This window comes from Tiliqua scincoides, chromosome 3 (assembly GCF_035046505.1).
Source record: "Tiliqua scincoides isolate rTilSci1 chromosome 3, rTilSci1.hap2, whole genome shotgun sequence".
NCBI lineage: Eukaryota > Metazoa > Chordata > Lepidosauria > Squamata > Scincidae > Tiliqua > Tiliqua scincoides.
Window position 1 is genome coordinate 236,119,901 of NC_089823.1, and position 20,962 is coordinate 236,140,862.

Here is a 20,962-nt window from a genome sequence, read left to right on the forward strand (position 1 = left end):
TGCAGACCCCGTCTCCTCCCTGCCATCCAGAGGATCACTGACATCGCAGATTCAAGGCACCGTACCGGCAACAGATTTCTCACTTACGGAACACACTGCTCTCCTGGATGGCCTTTTTTAAGGACTAGATGAATTCATGGGGGATGGGTTAGTGGTCATAACAGCCAAGGGAATGTCCTTGTCCAGAAGCAGAAGATCTTTGAATACCAGATGCAGGGGATCAATGACAGAAGACAGCTATCCCCCTCTCCTAGGCTGGCTGAATGCAGGCATGACGTGGACTGTTCTTCAGTCTTCCTCCAACCTTGCCAGGACTCCCCCTTGCCAGACTCCCAGCCACTCGAGGCCCTTGTTTTGCAGCCTGGATCCCACCCACCCTGCTGTGCCGGCCCCCTGAAACCTTACCTGCAGCCGTTCCCAAAGACGGAGACTCTGGCAAGGCCAATACAGATATTCCTAGTATTAGTACTTGCCCACTGGAAGTCACTCACATGCCAGAGATCCTTGAATCACAGCAAGGACCTCTGGAAGAACAAGCAGTAGAGTCGAGCATGCCAGGGAAACCAATATTAGGAGGACACCAAATACATTAAGCCAAAATAGCACCGAATCATAGAATGTTGGCGTCGGAAGGGGTCCTGGAGGTGCTCTAGTCCAACCCTCTGTTCAGGCAACCGCTACAGCATCTCTGACAGGTGGCTGACCAGCCTCTGCTCAGAAATGGCCAACGAAGGAGAGCACACTACTGTGTGAGGTAGACTGTTGCAGTAACACGCAGCTCGTGCAGCCGGTAACTGAGACAGAAGAGGGTGCTGTCTTCTTGCAAGCTTTCATCCTGTTGCTGGTCCTCGCAAGCATTTTCTGGTTGTACAAACTCTTGGGGTCTGCAGTTCTGAGTCTCCAACTCAAAGCTTTTTGGGAGAGCGGCATCTGCTCAACACAATCCTCTTCCCTTTGCTCAGTGAAGTCCCACCATTTCTACTTCTACACTTACGCTGAGCCTGCTACTGTGCAAGCCAGCAGGCCAAGCCAGGATCAACAGTACTACAAGCATGGATTTGTGCTGAGTTGGCCGGCCTGCTCCTACACTAATCTGCTTGGAATCTGCATGGAAGGGCCTTCCAGATGGAATTGGCTGGTTCTGAAAGAGCTCATTTCCTGTGCTGAATTCACCCACAGATGGGAGACTCCTTTGAGCCGACAGGTCAAGAGCTCTGATCTAGAACTAGTGGATCCAGATCCAGAGGAGAGCAGACTAAAAGTGAATGGGTCAAAGATAGGAAAAGGGAGAGTGGAATTTCCCACCTTCATTCTTTGGCCTGCTGCCACCAGACTTGATGATCCAAGGTTGCTATGCTATGCTATGCTAGGGAATGAGACTGGTTCATCTTAGTGGCAGGCTTCCCAGGGCTGTTTGGATGTTCCCAGGACATCCACTAAAATTGAGTGTTGGGAGAGTTAGAACAGACCAGAGAAAATATTTCTTTACTCAGCGTGTGGTTGGTCTGTGGAATTCCTTGCCACAAGATGTGGTGACGGCATCTGGCCTGGATGCCTTTAAAAGGGGATTGGACAAGTTTCTGGAGGAAAAATCCATTACGGGGTACAAGCCATGATGTGTATGCGCAACCTCCTGATTTTAGAAATGGGTTATGTCAGAATGCCAGATGCAAGGGAGGGCACCAGGATGAAGTCTCTTGTTATCTGGTGTGCTCCCTGGGGCATTTGGTGGGCCGCTGTGAGATACAGGAAGCTGGACTAGATGGGCCTATGGCCTGATCCAGTGGGGCTGTACTTATGTTCTTATGACTGGACTGCTAGACTGCAGCATTCAGCCAAGTTCCAGAGCACATTTAGCTCAGGAGCAGAAATCATGACAGTTGCACCCCACAGCTGTTCCACTGAAGGCACATCAATGGGCATTCTGCAATCAATTGAGCCAGAAAGAGTTCCCAGCCGGAAGTTTTAATAAGAAGGCAGGCTCAATGGAGATAAACAGCAGGAAATCTTTACTAAGCTAACAGTGTGGGGAATTGGAGAAAAAGTGCTTGATGAAGTTCAAAGCACTTTAAAGCTGTTTAACACTTTAATCTGTTGTTTAAAAGAAGTTAAACAACAGGTTTCTAGCCCTCATTGTTGCAACAAGCAAACCCTGGCCTGGACTTTATCAAGCAGTGGTTCCAAGGTGGCTCAGTCTTTGTGCACAGGAAGCTTCTCCTCTTGGTAGCAGGCAAAACACCAAGGGGAGGAGACTGGTTTTGCCTGGCCAGCAGGCACAGGGTCTGTGCCAGGCTCTGAGCTGTGTTTTGCAGCATTGCGGCTTCCTTCAATCTGGTGTGCTCCTCCCCTTGGGCATGGGAGAAGAGCTTTCTGGCTGGTTTCAGTGGCTTCTATCCTGGAGCCCCTTGCTGTTTTTTCCCCTCAGGACAGCAGCTTCATTGCTGTTTTGAAAGGGGCAGAGAGGTGAGGGGACCGGCTACAGCAACTGCTACAGAGGCAAGCAGCCTGGCCTGCTCTGTGCCTTCCCCCCCCCCTTTATGCCCAGTGCACCCATTGCTCCTCTCCCTCTTCTGCCTCTCCCACAGGGCCAGAGGCAGCCAGGTCCCCTATACTAGAGCTCCTGAGAAATTCTGCCCCCCCCCCAAATCTTTACCATTTTCTGGAAAATACCCTTGCTGCCCACTGAAGAGAGCAAGGTGGTGGCAGGACAGCCTCTCTGGGACCCACTTCAGTACCAGAGGCCAGTGATCTGGATGAGCAGAACTGGGCCTACTCCCACCACTCCAGTGACAGCCTGGCTCCTCACTCCTCACAGGGTTCAGTTCTCAAACCAACACAGATTTCTTCCTGGCCAGGGTCCTGCAGCCAGTCCCGGAGCAGGCCCAGATTGCCTCACCTTCTGGCCCGCACCAGCCTCCCTCTGAGTGGGGAGCTAATCTGGGCTATTGCTGAGAACAGGGCAGTGGCAACAACACACCCACGCCTAGGCCTCAGCGCCGGTCAGGAGGCAGGGATGGGGGCCAAGAGCCCCCTCATTCCTCCAGACTCCTCTGGCCTCTTTGTCACCCCCACGCCCCACAAGGCAGCACTTCCTTGGGGGCCAGGAACACCTGCTGTGGCTCCCTGCTGGCGCTCCAGCAGTACCCAGGGATGCCTGCAGCAGGTACGTGGGTCTTGCAGGTGCTTCTGAGTCTGCTGCCAGGGGGTTCAGATCTGTCTGTGGCGTCGAGAGGGAGACCCTCCCTGGGGTTCCTCAGACCACTTAACCCTGTCTGCTACCAAGAGGGGGCACTTCCCTGCTGCACAGGCTGGGGCGGGGGGCACTGGCCCAGGTCTCGACCAGGGCAGGGTCAGCAGCCAGGAGTTGCTGGTGGCAGGAGACAGAGACTTCTCTGAGTACAGGATATTGTCTGTCTAAAGACAGCAGTGTCTCTGCTCGCCCTGCTCAAGACTTTACCTTCTTGACCTGGAGGAGCTCAAATGGATCTACTGCCTGAATCGGGAGCAGATTTGCTACCCTGCATCTATGCACCCCTCCAGAATACAGTAGAAAAGAAATCACAGTCGTCGTCGTCCCCCCCCCCATGGCCACTATGCTTCATTCACCCTTTTTCTTTCAGACAGGACAGAGTGGAGGAAGGTGGTGGCATCGAGCTCAAGGGAGGGGGTGGGTAGTTACCTGATTTAGGCAGGAACAATCCTTCCAGCTAATTCCAACTTCAAGCACCGCAGAGTGCTGAAAGGGGGAGAGGGGCTGACTTAAAGATGTTATTAAAGGGGGGGCATCAGTAGGCTACAGCTCCTGCACCTAATAATTGTTCTTCTGATGCTAACAATTCATAGCTACTAAACAACTGCTTGGGACTTGGTCACAGGTTTGCTGAGTTTCTGCTGATGAGGAGATCACTGGTGCTCCATCCATTTTGAGGAATTCCCAGCTAAGAGGATGACCATCCTTTCTGATGATTGACTGACGCCCTGTCAGCGTTGTTGCTCCCTGTGCCCACAAGTGAGCCTCAGTGTCAATCAGAGCCCAAGGAAAATGGAAGGCAAGATCCAAGTGCAGCTCAGCCTGCGCAAACCACAGCCCTGTGCAGACAAGATGCAGGTGGTTCTTCCCTGTGAAAGCACCAGCTTGGAAAAACAGCTCATCCCTCATTTTCAATTACAGTTCTTGTTTTGCCATTAAAACTGTTGGCTCCCAAGCTTGCCCGATGGCATTTGCTGGTGTTTAGATAAGCTGATGATAAGTAGTTGAGCACCACTTTGTTAAGATGCTTGGCATTTGTGAAATTATGTATTTACACCAGATAGTGCAAGAGAGTGGCAAGCATGCTTATGGAGAAGCACATCCTCATAAAAGCAGCCGGGCTTACTTTCAAGGAAATATAGGCCATTCCTGGGGATTCAGCTGGATTTTCAGAGCATGCTTGAGCTAGCATTAGCAATCTGACATGCTGGGGTGTGGTTGGGGTTGGAAGAGACCAGTTTCAATTCCTGAAAGAAGCTGAGGTTTTCCTGGGTTGAGAAACGGCAGTTGAGCAAGGACTATTCTGGAGGTGGTCGATGTTGCTAGACACCAGAGAATCAAGCCCTTTACTGCTTATTTATTAATGCACAAGTCACCCTATCAGTGTGGTTACTGTAAAGCCAACAGTAGTATCCAGATGCACAGCACACTTTTGCTGGCACACGCAAAGCTCCAAAGCAAGTTCAGCACTGCCAGGCCTCAGACAATGGTAGGCCGAGTTGCAGCCACAACCCTGCGCTGTGATCCTGGGCAGCGAATGATCCGCAAAGTCCAGTCACAGCATCAAAGCCACGCTGTTGCTTTTCCCAGCTGCTCAAGAACTGCCTGGTTTCTGCTGTCTCAGTCAGGCTACAAGATCAGGCTGTTTAGCCAGGGCTTGAATGATCACCACCGATGACTGGCAGACTGCAGCCAACTTACAAGGCTTTGGCTTTATCAAGCATGAGATACAGTAGTTCTGCCCTGCCATTGAAAGGCTGCAACTACTCACTCCAGCTTGCCCAGGTGACCTCTGGGTCAGTGTTCCCTTTAAGCTGCACGACTCCAAACCTTAAACCAAGCTCTGCAGAGCTCGGCTTTCCTGGCAGTCCAGAGATGACGTAAAAGATCACAGCCAAACATCTGGAGACAGTGCCATGCCACTGTGGAGCCACAGAAGGGGTCCACACAGTGGCACAGGACTCTTTGAGGGAACACATTTTTTACTCACGTACTGTGCCTGACCCAGAGTGGCCTGCCTTAGCCACGCTTGTGGAGCTAGGAAGGGAAGCACAGACCACAGGGGAAGGGGGCTTCACATGGCTGTCCTTCCATCCCAAACAGCAGCAAACCTACACTTTAAATTGGTTTGAGTCTAGTCACTCACTAGAGGGGTACTGCTGTCAACCCTCCAGGATCAACCTGCAGCCTCCAGCAACGATCTCCACCTAATTACGGAAAGCAATCCTAGAGATTGTAACAGGGCTTGAGAATTTTCAACATGACATCCGATAACAGAATCTCCAGGAACAGCATCGGTCAAATTGGCAACCCTTTCTGGAGGCCCTGTTATAGACTCCTTGGAAGGGTGAAGTTCACTTGGCTGGGGCTCAGCTCAGGACCTTCTCAGCTGCTGCACCCCATTGTAAACCCCTCCCCCCAAAACCTGGAGGCCCACCTCGTACTTCAGATTACCACTATGAGGTGAGTTGTCATAACCACGCTGGTTCAGAGCTATCTGCCTGGAAGGAACTGCCTTTCCAATCTGTTGTGAAATGTATTCATCTCAACAGCCATATTATTCTGTTTTGGTGGATTTGTTTTATTACTTATATTGAAGTGTCGGCTCCTCCTCTAATGGGACCGCATAGACACATTTTTGATGTACTATACTCCCGTAGCATCCCCTGTTCTGTTTCCCAGTGGAAACCAACAAAATTCAGAGGCAAACGGAACACCAGTCCAATTCTACAAGTCAAGACATCCCTTTCACTCCGGCACATTTTAGACTTCAAACCACTCAGAGGCTGGAGTAAGGCAGCTTGAGAAAAGCTTGTAGACAGGCATACCCTCAATGAACACTGAATCATGGTACTGTCCCTACTTGAAGATAGACTTACCCTTGTTCTAAACCTAGTGGGTAAGCAGTAGCTGCTACTGTCAAGTGCCCTTTTATAGGCATCAGGAGTACATCTTCAACAGATACGGAGAGTAACCTCATCAGAGCTTCAGAGCCATAGAGGGAACTACCACTCTTCCTCCCTCCCCATCGCAAAATCTTAATTACCACTACTTGTTAGGTGGGAAAAAATGGTTTTATTTAGCAGATTTTGGTGTTTTCCAAAGTTAGGAGTGCAGGAAGCATTGTTGTTTTTATCCAGAATTTACATTTTAATCCTAAACTGTAATAGCTTTAAAAGTACATAGCTAGTATAGCGTCAGCAAATGTAGCCACAGTCATAACCCATGTAGCCCCCCTTAAATAAATAAAAACGAAATAAAACACTTTTTGAAGATTTGGGGGATTTTTGTTTACAAAAATAGTGCAGAAAGCAGTGTTTTAAATTCATGATCACCATTTTCTCCCACCTCTACTTATTGTCATTGAGACCCAATGCAGTGAACTATGAGACTTCATGTTATAAGGCAAGGATGTGTATGTTTTCACAAGCCCTTGAGGCAGGATTAGCTGGCTGACTGTTGTAGCTTACTAGGATTTACCCATCAATTTCTCAAACATCTTCACGAAGATGAAGTGTGTGGTCTACTTCATCCCCAAGACCAACAATTATCAGTGCCAAGACGTTTTTCTTCCTACTGCTTAGTAAAGCTAAGAAATAAAAGGTTAAGGCAAATTAAAAGGCAGTATTCAAAGGCCTCTGGGAACTATAGAACTTACCAGAATCCTGCGGTTGACAAGGAGTTCAAATGGAAAGCCTGGACGTTCAAAGGCTTTACAATATCTTGCAAGGTTTTCTAAGGAGATCTCCAACTACAGCTTAAAGATCAAGTAAGGGGCTGAAAGACTGATGAGTCTCCATTCATGAGAGCCTTTTCAGGTAAATAGCAGATGTGGCAGCTCGCCTTCTTGGAGCTTCGTGCTACTAGAAAGCAGCTCCCCCCCCAAGTATTCACAGTATAATGCCGTTGTACAAATCGATGGTAAGGCCACACCTGGAGTATTGTGTCCAGTTCTGGTCACCACATCTTAAAAAAGACATAGTGGAAATGGAAAAGGTGCAAAAGAGAGCGACCAAGATTATTACTGGGCTGGGGCACCTTCCTGATGAGGAAAGGCTATGGCGTTTGGGCCTCTTCAGCCTGGAAAAGAGACGCCTGAGGGGGGACATGATTGAGACATACAAAATTATGCAGGGGATGGACAGAGTGGATAGAGAGATGCTCTTTACACTCTCTTTACACATAACACCAGAACCAGGGGACATCCACTAAAATTGAGTGTTGGGAGAGTTAGAACAGACAAAAATATTTTTTTACTCAGTGTGTGGTTGGTCTGTGGAACTCCTTGCCACAGGATGTGGTGATGGCGACTGGCCTGGACGCCTTTAAAAGGGGATTGGACAAGTTTATGGAGGAAAAATCCATTACAGGTTACAGGCCATGATGTGTATGTGCAACCTCCTGATTTTAGAAATGGGTTATGTCAGAATGCCAGATGTAAGGGAGGGCACCAGGATGAGGTCTCTTGTTATCCGGAGTGCTCCCTGGGGCATTTGGTGGACCGCTGTGAGATACAGGAAGCTGGACTAGATGGGCCTATGGCCTGATCCAGTGGGGCTGTTCTTATGATAAGTTCTTATGTTCTTAGTAGTTGGATGTAGGATATTCTTTTCAAAATCCTGCTGCAGAAGAACCAGCAACTTCACTGCATTCTGTTTAAAGCAGGTGTGTCAAATATAAGGCCCTCGCTAACTCTTTATGAGGTATGCATGATAATTGGGCTCTAAGGGCACCAACTGTCATGGAAGCAGGATCACAGAGCTGAAAAGTTACTGGGTACTTATCTCCCTCATGCCTGAAGGAAGGAAGCCAGGCAAGGTGTGCAATTCACTGAAACAGATCCAATAGCTTTATTAGTACCACTGTGAAAGATGCAATATCTTAATCAAGTCCCACTCCCAGCTTCAACTGAGCTAGGGCTGAAATTTCTGTAAGGCTCCAACTTAGAGTCTAAGGCTGCAACCCTATGCGCACTTTCTTGGGAGTAAATTTTATTGACCACAGTGGAACTTATTTTTGAGTAGACATGCATAGGTTTGCGCTGCAAGTCTGTTTTCAGAGGGTCTGCTACCATTTTAAGATACCTAGTTTTTACTAGATGGAAGGTATTTTTAGTCAGTTTGGAAAATTAGATCCAAATAGTCATGCGATATTGTATGTCATGTATGACAATTCCATGTAAACACATCACCAACTGAGGCAACATTTGCTGAGCTGTATGCCAGGGGCATCCTCCAGGATCCTGCAGCCTCCAGTCCTAGGGATGAGAGTCCACACAGCTTCCATTTTATGGGATTGCAACTTAGAGCCAAGCAAAATATTCTTACTCTACCACTGTGGGTTTTGAACAGTGTTCCAAGAAAGCCTAAGGCTCTTCAATATGTTAAGCAACAGTGGAAAGCTTCTCTGAATAGGTCTCACCCACCACCACCACACAGAAGACTGGTTAAGACCACAGAAAGCTGCCATGCCAGGTTTGACCATAGTCAGTCTAGCTCAACAAGGCCTACTTCCTGGCACCAAAGTAAAAGGCTTTGACCCAGGTCTTTCTCAGCCATACCCAGAGACTGAACCCAGGCCCTTCTACATGCTAAGCATGTATATTCTGCCACTGAGCTAGATCCTTCCAAGGGCCTCTCTAGTCATACAGAACAAGGCCTAACAAGCCAGGTGTGGCCTGAACATGCCTCAGAATGCCTTAAGAACAGCCCCACTGGATCAGGCCATAGGCCCATCTAGTCCAGCTTCCTGTATCTCACAGCGGCCCACCAAATGCCCCAGGGAGCACACCAGATAACAAGAGACCTGCATCCTGGTGCCCTCCCTTGCATTTGGTACTCTGACATAGTCCATTTCTAAAATCAGGAGGTTGCACACACACATCATGGTTTGTAACCTGTAATGGATTTTTCCTCCAGAAACTTGTCCAATCCCCTTTTAACGGCGTCCAGGCCAGTCGCCATCACCACATCCTGTGGCAAGGAGTTCCACAGACCAACCACACGCTGAGTAAAAAAAAAATTTTCTTTTGTCTGTTCTAACTCTCCCAACACTCAATTTTAGTGGATGTCCCCTATTTCTGGTGTTATGTGAGAGTGTAAAGAGCATCTCTCTATCCACTCTGTCCATCCCCTGCATAATTTTGTATGTCTCAATCATGTCCCCCTCAAGCGTCTCTTTTCTAGGCTGAAGAGGCCCAAACGCCTTTCCTCGTATGGAAGGTGCCCCAGCCCAGTAATCATCTTGGTCGCTCTTTTGCACCTTTTCCATTTCCACTATGTGTTTTTTGAGATGTGGTGACCAGAACTGGACACAATACTCCAGGTGTGGCCTTACCATTGATTTGTACAACGGCATTAAAATATTAGCTGTTTTGTTCTCAACACCTTTTCTAATGATGTAGAATTGCCTTGGGACAGACAAGAATTTCATGCCAGTTGTGCAGGAGTTTCCCCTAGCTACTTTTGCTGAGGAAGGAATTCATAAACACAGCAACAGCTTCTGGGATCTGAAAAACATCCTGTGTGGAAAAGATAAGGGAATTCTGTATACGTTTTTGCCTGGAGAAGAAAAAGCTGAGGCAAACTTGATAGTATTCTACAAATAGTACTCTACTGTACTCTACTGGAGGGTAATCTCATGGAAGTGGGCAGTGATTTTGTCTCTGCAGCCCCAAAGAGTAGGACTAGACCCTACAGGCTTAAGCTGTAAGAGGGGAGATCCTGTTTGAGTATCAGGAGAAACTTAACAGTAGGAGTGGTTTGGCAAGAAAATTGAGAAGTGCAGACTTCTCCTTTGTTGGAGGTCTTCCAAGCAGGGGCTTGAGAAGCATCTTTGGAGATACTCTAGAGAAGATTCTCCTGTTTCAAGCATGGAGGATGGGGTTTGAACTAGATACAAGGGAAGGAGCTTTCAACCGCAAGATATTACCTTACATTAAGCCTCTGCATCAAGTACAGTTCTCAGTATATGGAAAGCGATCCTGAAGGGCAAGTGTGTATATGGGTGTTAGTGCAGTGATCCCGATCATGTCCCAATCATGTCAGTGTCTTGACTACCCAACCGAAGGCTACTGAAGTGGTGGAGCAACACCACACCATGTTTTCTGTTAACATCAGAAAACCAATGGATGGGGTGGGTGAGAATGGTTTTGTTCTCGCATGGATTTTGGCATTTTCCAAAGTTAGAAGTGCAGAAAATGGAATTGCGTTTTTATTTGAAAGGCACATTTTCATAAAGTATAATTATAAATTTTAATCACTTTAAAGGTGTACTAGGTAGATGATATAGGTGGTATAGAGTCAGCTGATGCAGCCACATGTGGAGGTATTAGATTTTTTTTTGCAGATTTTGGGTTTTATGTTTTTTTACAAATATGAGACATGAAGAAAGTTATACATTTTTATTTTGTTATCATCCAAAATCCCAACTCCACCAATGGATCACCACACGTGGAGCTACACGAGTTTGTGGCTTTTTGGTCTCTTCTCTGGTTCTCAAGATCAGGAGGCAGAGTTTCTGCTTAGACCCTTCCATTACAAGCACAACTCACAAACCAGCTGTTCTACATACTTTTATTAGGTTTAGAACTGGACAAATCACAAGTATACAAAATGGGAAACCACACTATAGGAAGCAGGGGGCTGTGGGCTGCAACAGCATTTCTTCTGACCCAAAAGCATTTGGTAGGCGGCATAAGCCAATTTGGTTAAGGGGGAAGAAACCAAGAAGAGGAATGACTTACTGGCCAATTCTGGAATTATAGAGAACTATTCCTGCAGTTCACATCCTCACACAAAGCCAGTCTGCCCATAATGTGCCTGCTAGGTGGGGGGGGGGAGTTGGTCGATTGATCAAAGGAGGAAGTGCTAGCCTAGCTGGCCAGTGGTGCTCCAAGGACTAGAGACCTCCAGACTGCAAAATGCTGAGCTACCCCCACCGCCAGCAAAGAGACACTACTTTCCACCTTTCTGGTCATAAGCTTTTCCACTTCAGAGCTCCATACTGAGGACACTGAAGAGAAGTGGGGGAGAAATAAGAGTTATGGGGAATGGCAAGGCCCTCCCCAGCGGCACAGCAACAATACCACCAGTAGCAAGTATGGGAGCCAGAATTAACTCAAGGTTTGTCCAGTCTATGGTTTTCAGACCTATTCTACAAGTACATATGCACAAAAACTTCCAAAAATACTAGAGTACAATGCAAGTAGTGACACCAACTGAAGAGGAGGGGTTTTATCACATGGTGGATGTTTCCTAATGTGACCACAAAGGATGGTGGTTAGACTGGCCCTTTCATACCTTGGGGCAGAAGCAAAATTACCTGCCAGGCTCTTTTGCCACCTGACTGAGCTGCCACTCTGAAAGTAACTGAAACTGGAGCAGGCACCAGTGTCTTTTCCAGAGAGGAGCTGCAGGAGTCTCGCTTCCAGCCTCTGTGCAGAGGAGGGGCCAGAGAGACGGTCTTCATTGTACTTTGAGACTAGGAGGCTGGGAGAAGAGGGCGCCAGATGGTTGCACAGGGTTAGCATCTTGTCTCGTAGATCCCACTCCTGCCAATGTACCTCACCCATTTGATCACGTCATGGTCACTGTAGTTCAGCTTTGGCTCGAAGACCTTCAGGTAGCGCACCTTCAACCCAGATGGTGCAAATGGAACCTGGACAGAGCAGAGAACAAGGATGAACACCAATCAAGTGTGCACTTAGAATGCTTCAAGGCAATGCTGTCCAACACAGGAGGAGCTGATCATAGTCACAGCCTTCCTTCGGCTGTCCACACTTGTTCTGGTGCCTGCCGAGAAGCTCCTCAAGTGGTGCAAGTCAGCAACTATGTCCATTGGCTGCCCTTAAATATTCAGCAAGGCAATGTGCACAGTGTACAGATTACTTGCACCCTTGGCATGTTACCTGAAGCAGAATCTGATTCACCTTTCCCCACAGCAAGGTTCACTGACTTGACTTAAACACACCTCATAACAGAAGTGTACAAAATCTGCTTCCTGTGCTCTCTGTGCAGATCCCACCTCCCACTTTTGTGCAAAGTCTAGAGTAGCCGCAAGCTGCCTTCATAAGCAGCTTTCCTGCTCACAAGAAAGACAGCAGTTCAGATGGCTAAGCTAGTTTAAGAGCTTGCATGCAATTCCTCATCGCAACAGAAATCAGGGGAAAAACAAGTCTGTGGCAAGAAGCAGAAACCGTAGAGTGAGGCACCTGCCCAAGGATTACAGTAAATGTCACCAGCAGAAAGAGGCATGAGCAGTCAGTGCAGAATGTAAGAGGCATCCCAGAATATTTTCTGCTCATAGCCCCATAATTTCTGCAGCAATACTACCAATAGTTCTCTCAGGATCAGCAGCCACCATGTACCAAGCCTACTATGGGGTTCCCCACATGTGTTTTGCAAGAACCAGCTTTTGTGGGTACCTCATTATAAATACCACCAGCATGCCCCATAGTTGGGGCCTCACCCTGTACAATGAATTAGCACTTAAGCATAGCTCCATCTTTGTTCACTGGTGAGTGTGCATGCATCCCCCATCCCTCTGGTCACCTGCACTTGCAGCAGGGTTGGGAAAGACAGGACAATGTCACATGATCACCACAGCAGTGGGGCCAAGCACCACTGTAGAGTCCCAATGGCAGAAAGGCGCTGCACTAAGCTCAGTCCTCCTACCTCAAAGTTCATGGAGATGGGTGGTCGAGCCCACTTCTTCTTGTCATTGGTTGGAAGCAGTTCTATCTCTGCACTGATCTGGGACTCCTTCATCCCAGCCATGCGCTTAATCCTAAGGGAGCAAACAAGAAGATCAGACGATCTAGCAGTACCCAGCTCAGCATCAACAGCACCCGCCACTGGATTCCAACTGATCTGCTGCTTTCCATGTTAAAAATGCAAGAATCGCACTTACTTCCAGACAATGGCATTCTCACTGGCCTTGTATTTTGCCTTCCCTTTCATACAGATCACTTGTACACCACTAGTGTTCAGGGGTGTTGGGATTCGCACCTGGAAGATAAACATACATTTGACTTGGCTGCCTCTTTTAAAAAAGACCAACTTGCAATCCAGAAGCCAGCGCTTCGAGGAAGCCGAGTGCTCAAGACTGGGGAGGGCACTCAGGCACTACTAGGTATTTCCTGCATGCATGAGGTCCACCTCAGATACCTGACCAGGGAAATTTGTGTTGGTGTCATGCAGATGGGGCTGCTAACTGTGCATCACCAGCATGCATGTGTTCTGTCCAACAGTGGATGGATACTAAATGCCCGGCTACAGCCGGTCACATCACACTAAGCTGCCAGTCAATGCCTGGACTACAAGACTTAAAGCAGCCTCACCCATTCTTCATGAAGGAAGGAAAGGCGCACAACAGAGTGTGCAGCAATTGTTTCCTGGGATTAAAAGCGCATGCAGGACACTAGTGCCCACAGCCACCCTTCCTACAGCCTACTAAGGCGAGCGCACCGGGTGCTTCTTTCCACCTCTCCAGTGTGGAGTGCAGGTGGCTCACACCCCACACTGCCACGTTCTGACATGCTGCAACCCTTACTGCTCTTACCTCTATCTTCTGAGCCAGGAGGGAAGGCTTGAAGTTGGATTTGATTACCACCTTCACTTCCAACTTCGTGCGGCCCACCTCCCGCACCAGGGGGATCACGCGGAAGGGCAGGATAATGTCCTTGGTGGTTCGGTATCTGGGGAACAACAGCGAATATCTCTCAGGGCATAGGAAAGAATCATGCCACATTCTGCAAATCCTCTCCTTGAAACAGTAGGGTGCCCAGCACTCCAACGCAACAGCTTGATGATATAGCCATCCGCTTGTGAAAGGGACAAAACTATCCTAAAGAGAAAATGGATGGCTGCACTACTGATCCAGTAAGGGGTGGAGTGGGGAGGGGAAACCGCTCAACCCAATGGTCAGCCTTAACTTCTAGCAGGAGCAGGGTTTGGGTTTGGATTCTGCACCATCTTCTGAAAAGCAGAAGGCTTACTCGAGGCCAGGGTAATACAAACTATTCAACTGTTTCCAGGAGGAGCCAGGCAAGACTGCCAGGGAAGCCACCAATTGAAGCAGCAGCTGGTGCTCATGCTTAATGCGCCTACAAGGCTCAATGCCTGATCTGAAGCAGTCCTGCTCTGCCAGTTTCCAAAACCAATCTTAGCACACCCCATAAGACTGCCCAGCCCTCTGTGAAAGGAGTGCTACCAAAGCAGCCATCATTCTGCAATATCAGATGGGCACCAAACACTTCTGACCTGTTCCACAAGGCAGATCTTCCTCCCAAACCCAGCCCAAGTAACCATTTCCACTGAGCATACCTCATGAGCTCAAACTCTCCATCCGGGGGTATGAAACTGATGCTCCTCTCCGAATCAAACTTGCTGAGCCTCACACACTGGTGGAAGGTGCAGTCGTCAATGGCAATTGACTGCTTCCCACTATGGCACAAACACACAAAGGGAGATCATCACACCCAGCGGCAGCTGTTGCTGCCACCCAAGTGCACATGTGCTGCACTGTCCCAGGCTACAGTTGCAACAAGACTACTTTATGAAAAGCACTTGGCCATCACAGGCTGAATCAATGAAGTAACAGAGGTGAGGAGAAGAGCAAGCCAGAAATATGGTGCTACTGGCACCAACCCACCCCCTTATAACCAGTGGGCAAGTTCAGCAACCCTGCAAGACCCAAGTCAGGCTGCTTTCCAGCAGCAGCACCCCATTCAACCAGTAGGTCCCATGCAAAGGTTCACTCTTGCTCTGCGCACATCACTTCATTGCGTAGAGCAGAGTCCAGTCAGCACTGCCCAAGCAGTTCCTCAGGTCCCACAGATGTGGGCGGGAAGGAGGAAGGGAAAGGACTTTACACACACTTTTGTACTCATACCCAAAGGAAGCACAAGCTTTCTGCCTTCTGGGTGAGGTACTTCACAATATGGTCAGCTCTTCAGCAGCCTAAGCAGTATTTTACTATGGAGTCCTTGTGAATACCTTCCCAACCCAATTAAGCTACTACGTACCTCTGCAGATTTACTAAAGAAGCCAAGAAATTCCCTCAACCTCCAACAGTGGAAGAACTCCAAAAATAAATCAACAGCAAGGGCTCATTGCAACTCTTGCCAAAGGCAAATGTTGAATGGGGGGGTGAGTGAATGACACTTATCACACTGCAGTCATTAGAGGAGGGTGTGCCAGAGGACAGGAAGGTGGCTGGGCGACAGGGGATTGGCAAGTGCCCACCTGCTTTCCAGGTGCACAGCTCAGACTCTATTTCAAGGGGATTCTGAAAGGACTGGTTTGACCACCTTGGCTGCTTTTCTGTGCCAGATAGTGCTTTGCTGAGGTTAAACTTCATAGCTTGCCTTCTGCATCTTTCCCCTTACCAGTTTTACCAGAAGAACCTCCTAGAAACCCAAGGCGTCATCCACAAAGGGGCAGAAACTGTTTCAGGAATCAAACCTGGAGTACGACATGCTGAATCACCCAAGAGGACCAGGGAACAAAGGTAGAGGGAAAAGCACACACAACTGGCGGCTTTGACACAAGATGCAAGGCTCTGGAGGTTCCAGGAAGAGGGTCTTCAGAAAAGGCCTCTCCTCCACAGGGCAAGGGTTCAGCTACTCTGCTTGCAGTCATCACTACCAACACCATGTAGGATTTACCTTTCCATTTAGCTTCATCAATGCATCTCACACTTGCTTCTGTACCTTGACCGGTGGGAGAACATACTAGGCCTTTTTGCTATTGGCTAATGCAAGAAGCCAACTATAGCCTTTGACAAGTGTAGCAGCTCCTACTTAAAACCTTATGAATCTTGCCCAGCTCCCTCTGGTACGTTCCCGTGCCAGCCGGATGGGACTGTGACACTTCAGTGGGCTTTGTTCCAAGAACAAGCAAGTGGCAGCTCACCCTTCAACCACAGGCATGACCTGTGTGGAAGTGTCTGAAGATGGTGGCACATGCAAAAGGCACACAAAGCAAGAAGATGGGAAAGGGGTGAGGAGTGCGTGCACACAGCAGTAAGCAGGTTATCTACCTTCCTGTTTCACTGGAGTCAGCAGAACACAAAAGAAAAAAGAATTCAGTAACACAAGAGTGGTTAACGGGATAAGGAGGGCCTCAGAACACCCAACAGACCGACCAGGAAGTCCACTTCAAAGTGAGGACCTCTGGAAACTCGTACGGTTTCATACGGTTTCTGGAAACTCGTACGGTTTCAAACCCTAACAAAGCTGGTATATGGAAGACGTGACGGACTAGCTCTGGCTACAGTATCATCCCACCCACCCCCCATTCCATGGTTCCACAGAGGGGCATTACACCAGCTTATGACAACCCAACTCTGATTAGAATCTCATTTCATGGGGAGTTGTGGTGAGCAGAGGGAGAAGAAATTAGACAATTTTCGAGCTTCTCATGTTCCAAATATATGCCAAGAACAAGGAAGACCCTGTTTAGTGAGCACAGGATGCTGCCTTACACCAGTCATATCAGTGGCCCATTTTATTTGGGACTGTCAAGAGATTGGCAGGAATTGTCCAGAATTTCAGACAGAATTCTTCTCTGTTCTATCTGGAGGTTTAAGCTGCGACCTTCTGTTGGTGCTCTTCACTGAGTTGCAGCTCCTCCCCTGTGGGGGAACATCGGTGGAAATAGAGCAGCTTTGCTTTGAGACTAGCTGGAACTAAATTGTGTCTGGAACTGCAACTCTGCCCTGTCTTGATCTTGACATCATGGGACCCTGCAGCAGCAGACTAGAAACCAGCCATCTAAACCTAAAAAAAAAACACAACCCTCATCTTTGTACTGGCAACACACAAAAAACCTAAAAAAAATTTCACTTTCCCAACTGGGAAACAAAAGCAAAAGAGAGATTGTGCTACACTGTTTAGCAAGACCACCTGGTGCCGGGGGGGGGGGGGTAATCATGTACACAGCCTCACCTTTTCCCTGTTTCATCAGCAGTTCCTTTGCCCTGTTTCTCAATGACAATCTTGTCATTCATGCCGAACTTGCACTCTGGCATCCCGCTCAGGTAGCTCTTCATCACTACTCTGCCAGAGACATGGGCGCTCAACACCTGACCTAGAAGGAGGGAAGAACACACTGTAGTATTACTTTTTTTGGAAGGGGGGGAAGGAGAAAAAAGTCCAGCTGTCTCTTGCTGCCTTATCAAGTCCCAGCCTACTTCAGGAGGAACCTCTCCAGCTTACACTTACCTTGTGGCGACATTAGCAAGTTCACACTCTCCAGTACATCCAGGAAGAGTTCATTGCGCCGATATTTGATCCCTTCACGTCGCCAGCCAATCTGACCAGTCACCTGGCTAGTGATCTGAGACTGCTCTTCTTTCGTCTGAAGGATTGGACAGGGAAGAAGAACACACAACCTCGGAATGTGAAAAGATGATATGTAAACCCCAAACACTAAAAGCAAAGATTGTCCTAAACAGCAAGTAACTTGCTACTTGTAGTTGCTACTCCCATTTATGCTATGAGCTCCGCAAGTATCAATGGGACAGTCAGTGCAGGATACACTGAAGCAATCATCTGGTTGAAGGGAAAGGACATCACAGAGGTTACCCAGAGGTTAAGCTTGGAAATTCCAGCCTCACTGAACAGGAAGTGTTACAACTGAGCACATTTTGCCTTTTCAGGTGCCATGGAAACAGACATTTCCAAATTAGCATGGCATGACCTGGGAAGAACACTGAATGCTGTGCTGTTTGGAAAAGGAACAGCCAGGAAAGAAGGAGTCCTACTAAGGCAGAGAAGTCAGCTTGTATGCCATGGGCAAGTGTCCACGGATCCCTCTCTCTGCCAGGAGAAAGCATCATTGCCCCCTTCGTAGGCAGTTCATTCTTCCTCTTCCAAGATGACACTATCCAGGCATGGCAAGGCCAGTACACTATAAAAATGTTCAACTGAGGGTGAGGGCGGGAGGTGCTTCAGAAATCTCATCTGGCAACTGATGTTCTTAAGGCGGGATCAAGCTAGGCCACCAAGGACTGATTCGGACAGACAAGAAGTTTTCCTACCTGGTGCTACAGCAGGTCCAGTCACACGCAGCACACAAGAGAGATGCAGAGCAGCAGTGCACACACAGGGTTAGGAGGCAAGCAGGTCAGTAGAGGGGAAGGGAAGAAGGAAGAGAGAAGAATGTTAGGCTGAGGACAATCAAGCACACTACGGAGGCAGAAAAGCGCATCTGTTCTGTTAATAGGCCTTAAAGGAAGGGCTTTCCTCTAATCTGCAGTCAGAAACTGAGAATGTATCATTTGGGGGACAAATGGAGGAATGAGGTCCAAAGGCTGCTTCCCTGTAGGCAGACAAAACTCGAGAAATGCTGCATGACTGCAGGTCTCTACTCCTTGACAGACACAAGCAACTGTCTTGATTTTTTTTTCAGTGCAGCTACATGTTCCAAGATCACCAGGGCTAGTGATGTTACAGTTATGTAAAAAAAATAAATCCATATGCAAGTTAGTGACCAACACTGCATAAGGGTATATACTGGATCCCCAATCCTTACATATGCATATGTGAGGATTCATGGCTTTATTATTATTGGGCTAACTTCAACCTCTCAAAACACATGCATGTGTGCACCCCCCAAAGACCAGATAAGAACTTTTGCCTGGCTGACCATTTCTAGTTACCAGAAGTCTGCCCTCAACTCTGTTGGACAACAAGCCTCCATTTGCCTTGGGTGCCCTTCGGGGAGAAAAGCGGAATATAAATCGAATATATAAATAAATTTTATGTTTTCTGGCATAATCATGCTCTGTGCCAAGGAAGAGTCAGTCCTCTGGGTTAATGTGTAGTCCTGCATGGGGTTTCTCATTTAGTACAACTGGTGAGAGGCAACTGAAGCCACAGCTCTTGTAGTAATATTATTTAGGTGGGTGCCTTCATATCCCAAAGTTTATATTTTGGGTAAATTTACAATTCTAAGGAAAAGCAAAAAGGAGCATTTTTAGCTTATCATGCTGTTCCTTAGAGAAACAGGTCATCACAGCCACCAATAACCTCTTACTCCAGGCTTCAACTCCTTAGAGTCCAAGATAAACTTAACAACTCTCATAAGATAGAACATGCTTTTTCTCCAGAGGTATAGCAGCTTCCTCTCCTTGTTTGCAGAAAACATCTGCAGGAAGCAGTTCAATTTTTTTAGAGACCCTCTTATACAGAGTATGGATATGTTACATAAGAAGAGCCTGCTGGATCAGACCAAAGGCCCATCTAGTCCAGCTTCCTGTATCTCACAGTGGCTCTAAATGTTTTATTTTGAGCTGTCATCTCCTGTCAGGGCACATGACAGTTCCCACATTACAGAACATTAGGTGGATAGCCAGGGAATCCAAGTGAAGCTCTAGGCCCAGAATCTACAGATCATTTTCAGTACACAAAGCCTTTATTCTTTTAATCAATGTTTGCATGCAGTCCCAAAAGCTTCTGTATATAGCATAAAAGGAATATCTCCTTTTGTCTTGTGTGCTCCCTGAAGCATTTGGTAGGCCACTGTGAGATACAGGAAGCTGGACTAGATGGGCCTTTGGCCTGATCTAGTGGGACTCTTCTTATATTCTTATCTCCAGAGTGCCTTTCTAATGGGGTTCAAATCCAAACCTTACATGATGGGAACAAGTCAGAGTGGCATTACAAATCGCTAGCCTGCTGCATTTTGGAGGTTTATAACTCAGGACAATCTCATAAAAATACTAGACAAGTGACTAGGTAGATTAATGTTTGCCACAAACAGCAGTGCTGAGGACCCTTTTGATTGCAAGGGCAGATGGCACAGCAAGACTGAATACCTCTAGTCATTATAGCCAAAGACCCCTAAAACAAAGACAGCAGTGACAGCCTCAGGTTAATAAAATACAGGTGAGGGCCCAAAGCTCATTCAAGGAGCTCAAAGCACTTAAAATTGGATTGGCCTATTTTGTGCTCTTGAACATCTATGAAGGAGATTAGACAGTGCAACTGGCTGAAGATCACCTGCTAAGCAGGAAATGATTTTCATAGTCTCCTCTCCCCTAGTTGGCAACCTTCAGTCTCGAAAGACTATGGTATCGCGCTCTGGTATCCTCTCCCCTAGTCCCACACTATCTCTCTAAAACAGGGACTTGCATCCACCATCAGCTCTCATCACATGCTTCTAAGGTACCACTTCCGGAAACCTTCATCTGGATAGCAGCCCCTACTGTAGCACATAGCTGCTCAAGTCTTACTACTGCATGGTAAGGAGGGAGTTAAATGCTGAGCAAGTAGTTAAAAGAATCCAGGCAGGACTGCATTGGACTGAAGGCAAATTGAGACCAAGCCACACTGGACGACACACACCTCTGAAACAGGCACTGCTACTGAAGGCCATTCTGCTATCTAAGTAGTATGCTCTCACACTGAACCACCATTAAAGCAAGATGCAGCCTCAACAAGAAGGCTGGAGAAAGAAAATGTTTGGGCTATTTCTCTCAGACTCAGCTATTTTAGCTCGATGCATTTTAACACACCCTTTCCTAGGAAAGATTTCTGCAACAAACAGCATTCACATCTGGCCCCACACACTTCTCCAAATGGCAAACTTACTGTCACCAGAAAAGGGTTCCAATTCTAACCAGAAATGCTTGCTCATGGAGCAGTTTGTGTAATCACTCCATTTGATAAATCATTTATGTGATTTAAGAGTCCTACTTAAGAGCAGA

General features: G+C 47.6%; 1 protein-coding gene across 1 annotated transcript in view; it reads right to left on the reverse strand.

Annotated features, from left to right (window-relative positions):
* Positions 1-10,810: 10,810 nt before the first annotated feature.
* AP2M1 (adaptor related protein complex 2 subunit mu 1) overlaps positions 10,811-20,962 on the reverse strand; it is a 48,446-nt gene continuing 38,294 nt past the window's right edge. Inside the window, exons 5-11 of the mRNA XM_066618979.1 lie at positions 17,475-17,610; positions 17,199-17,340; positions 14,575-14,694; positions 13,811-13,946; positions 13,160-13,257; positions 12,925-13,036; positions 10,811-11,908 (exon numbers count right to left, since the gene is read on the reverse strand). Of these exons, the coding sequence (XP_066475076.1) occupies positions 11,774-11,908; positions 12,925-13,036; positions 13,160-13,257; positions 13,811-13,946; positions 14,575-14,694; positions 17,199-17,340; positions 17,475-17,610 (879 nt within the window). The 3' untranslated portion in view covers positions 10,811-11,773. The remainder of the gene's footprint in view (positions 11,909-12,924; positions 13,037-13,159; positions 13,258-13,810; positions 13,947-14,574; positions 14,695-17,198; positions 17,341-17,474; positions 17,611-20,962) is intronic.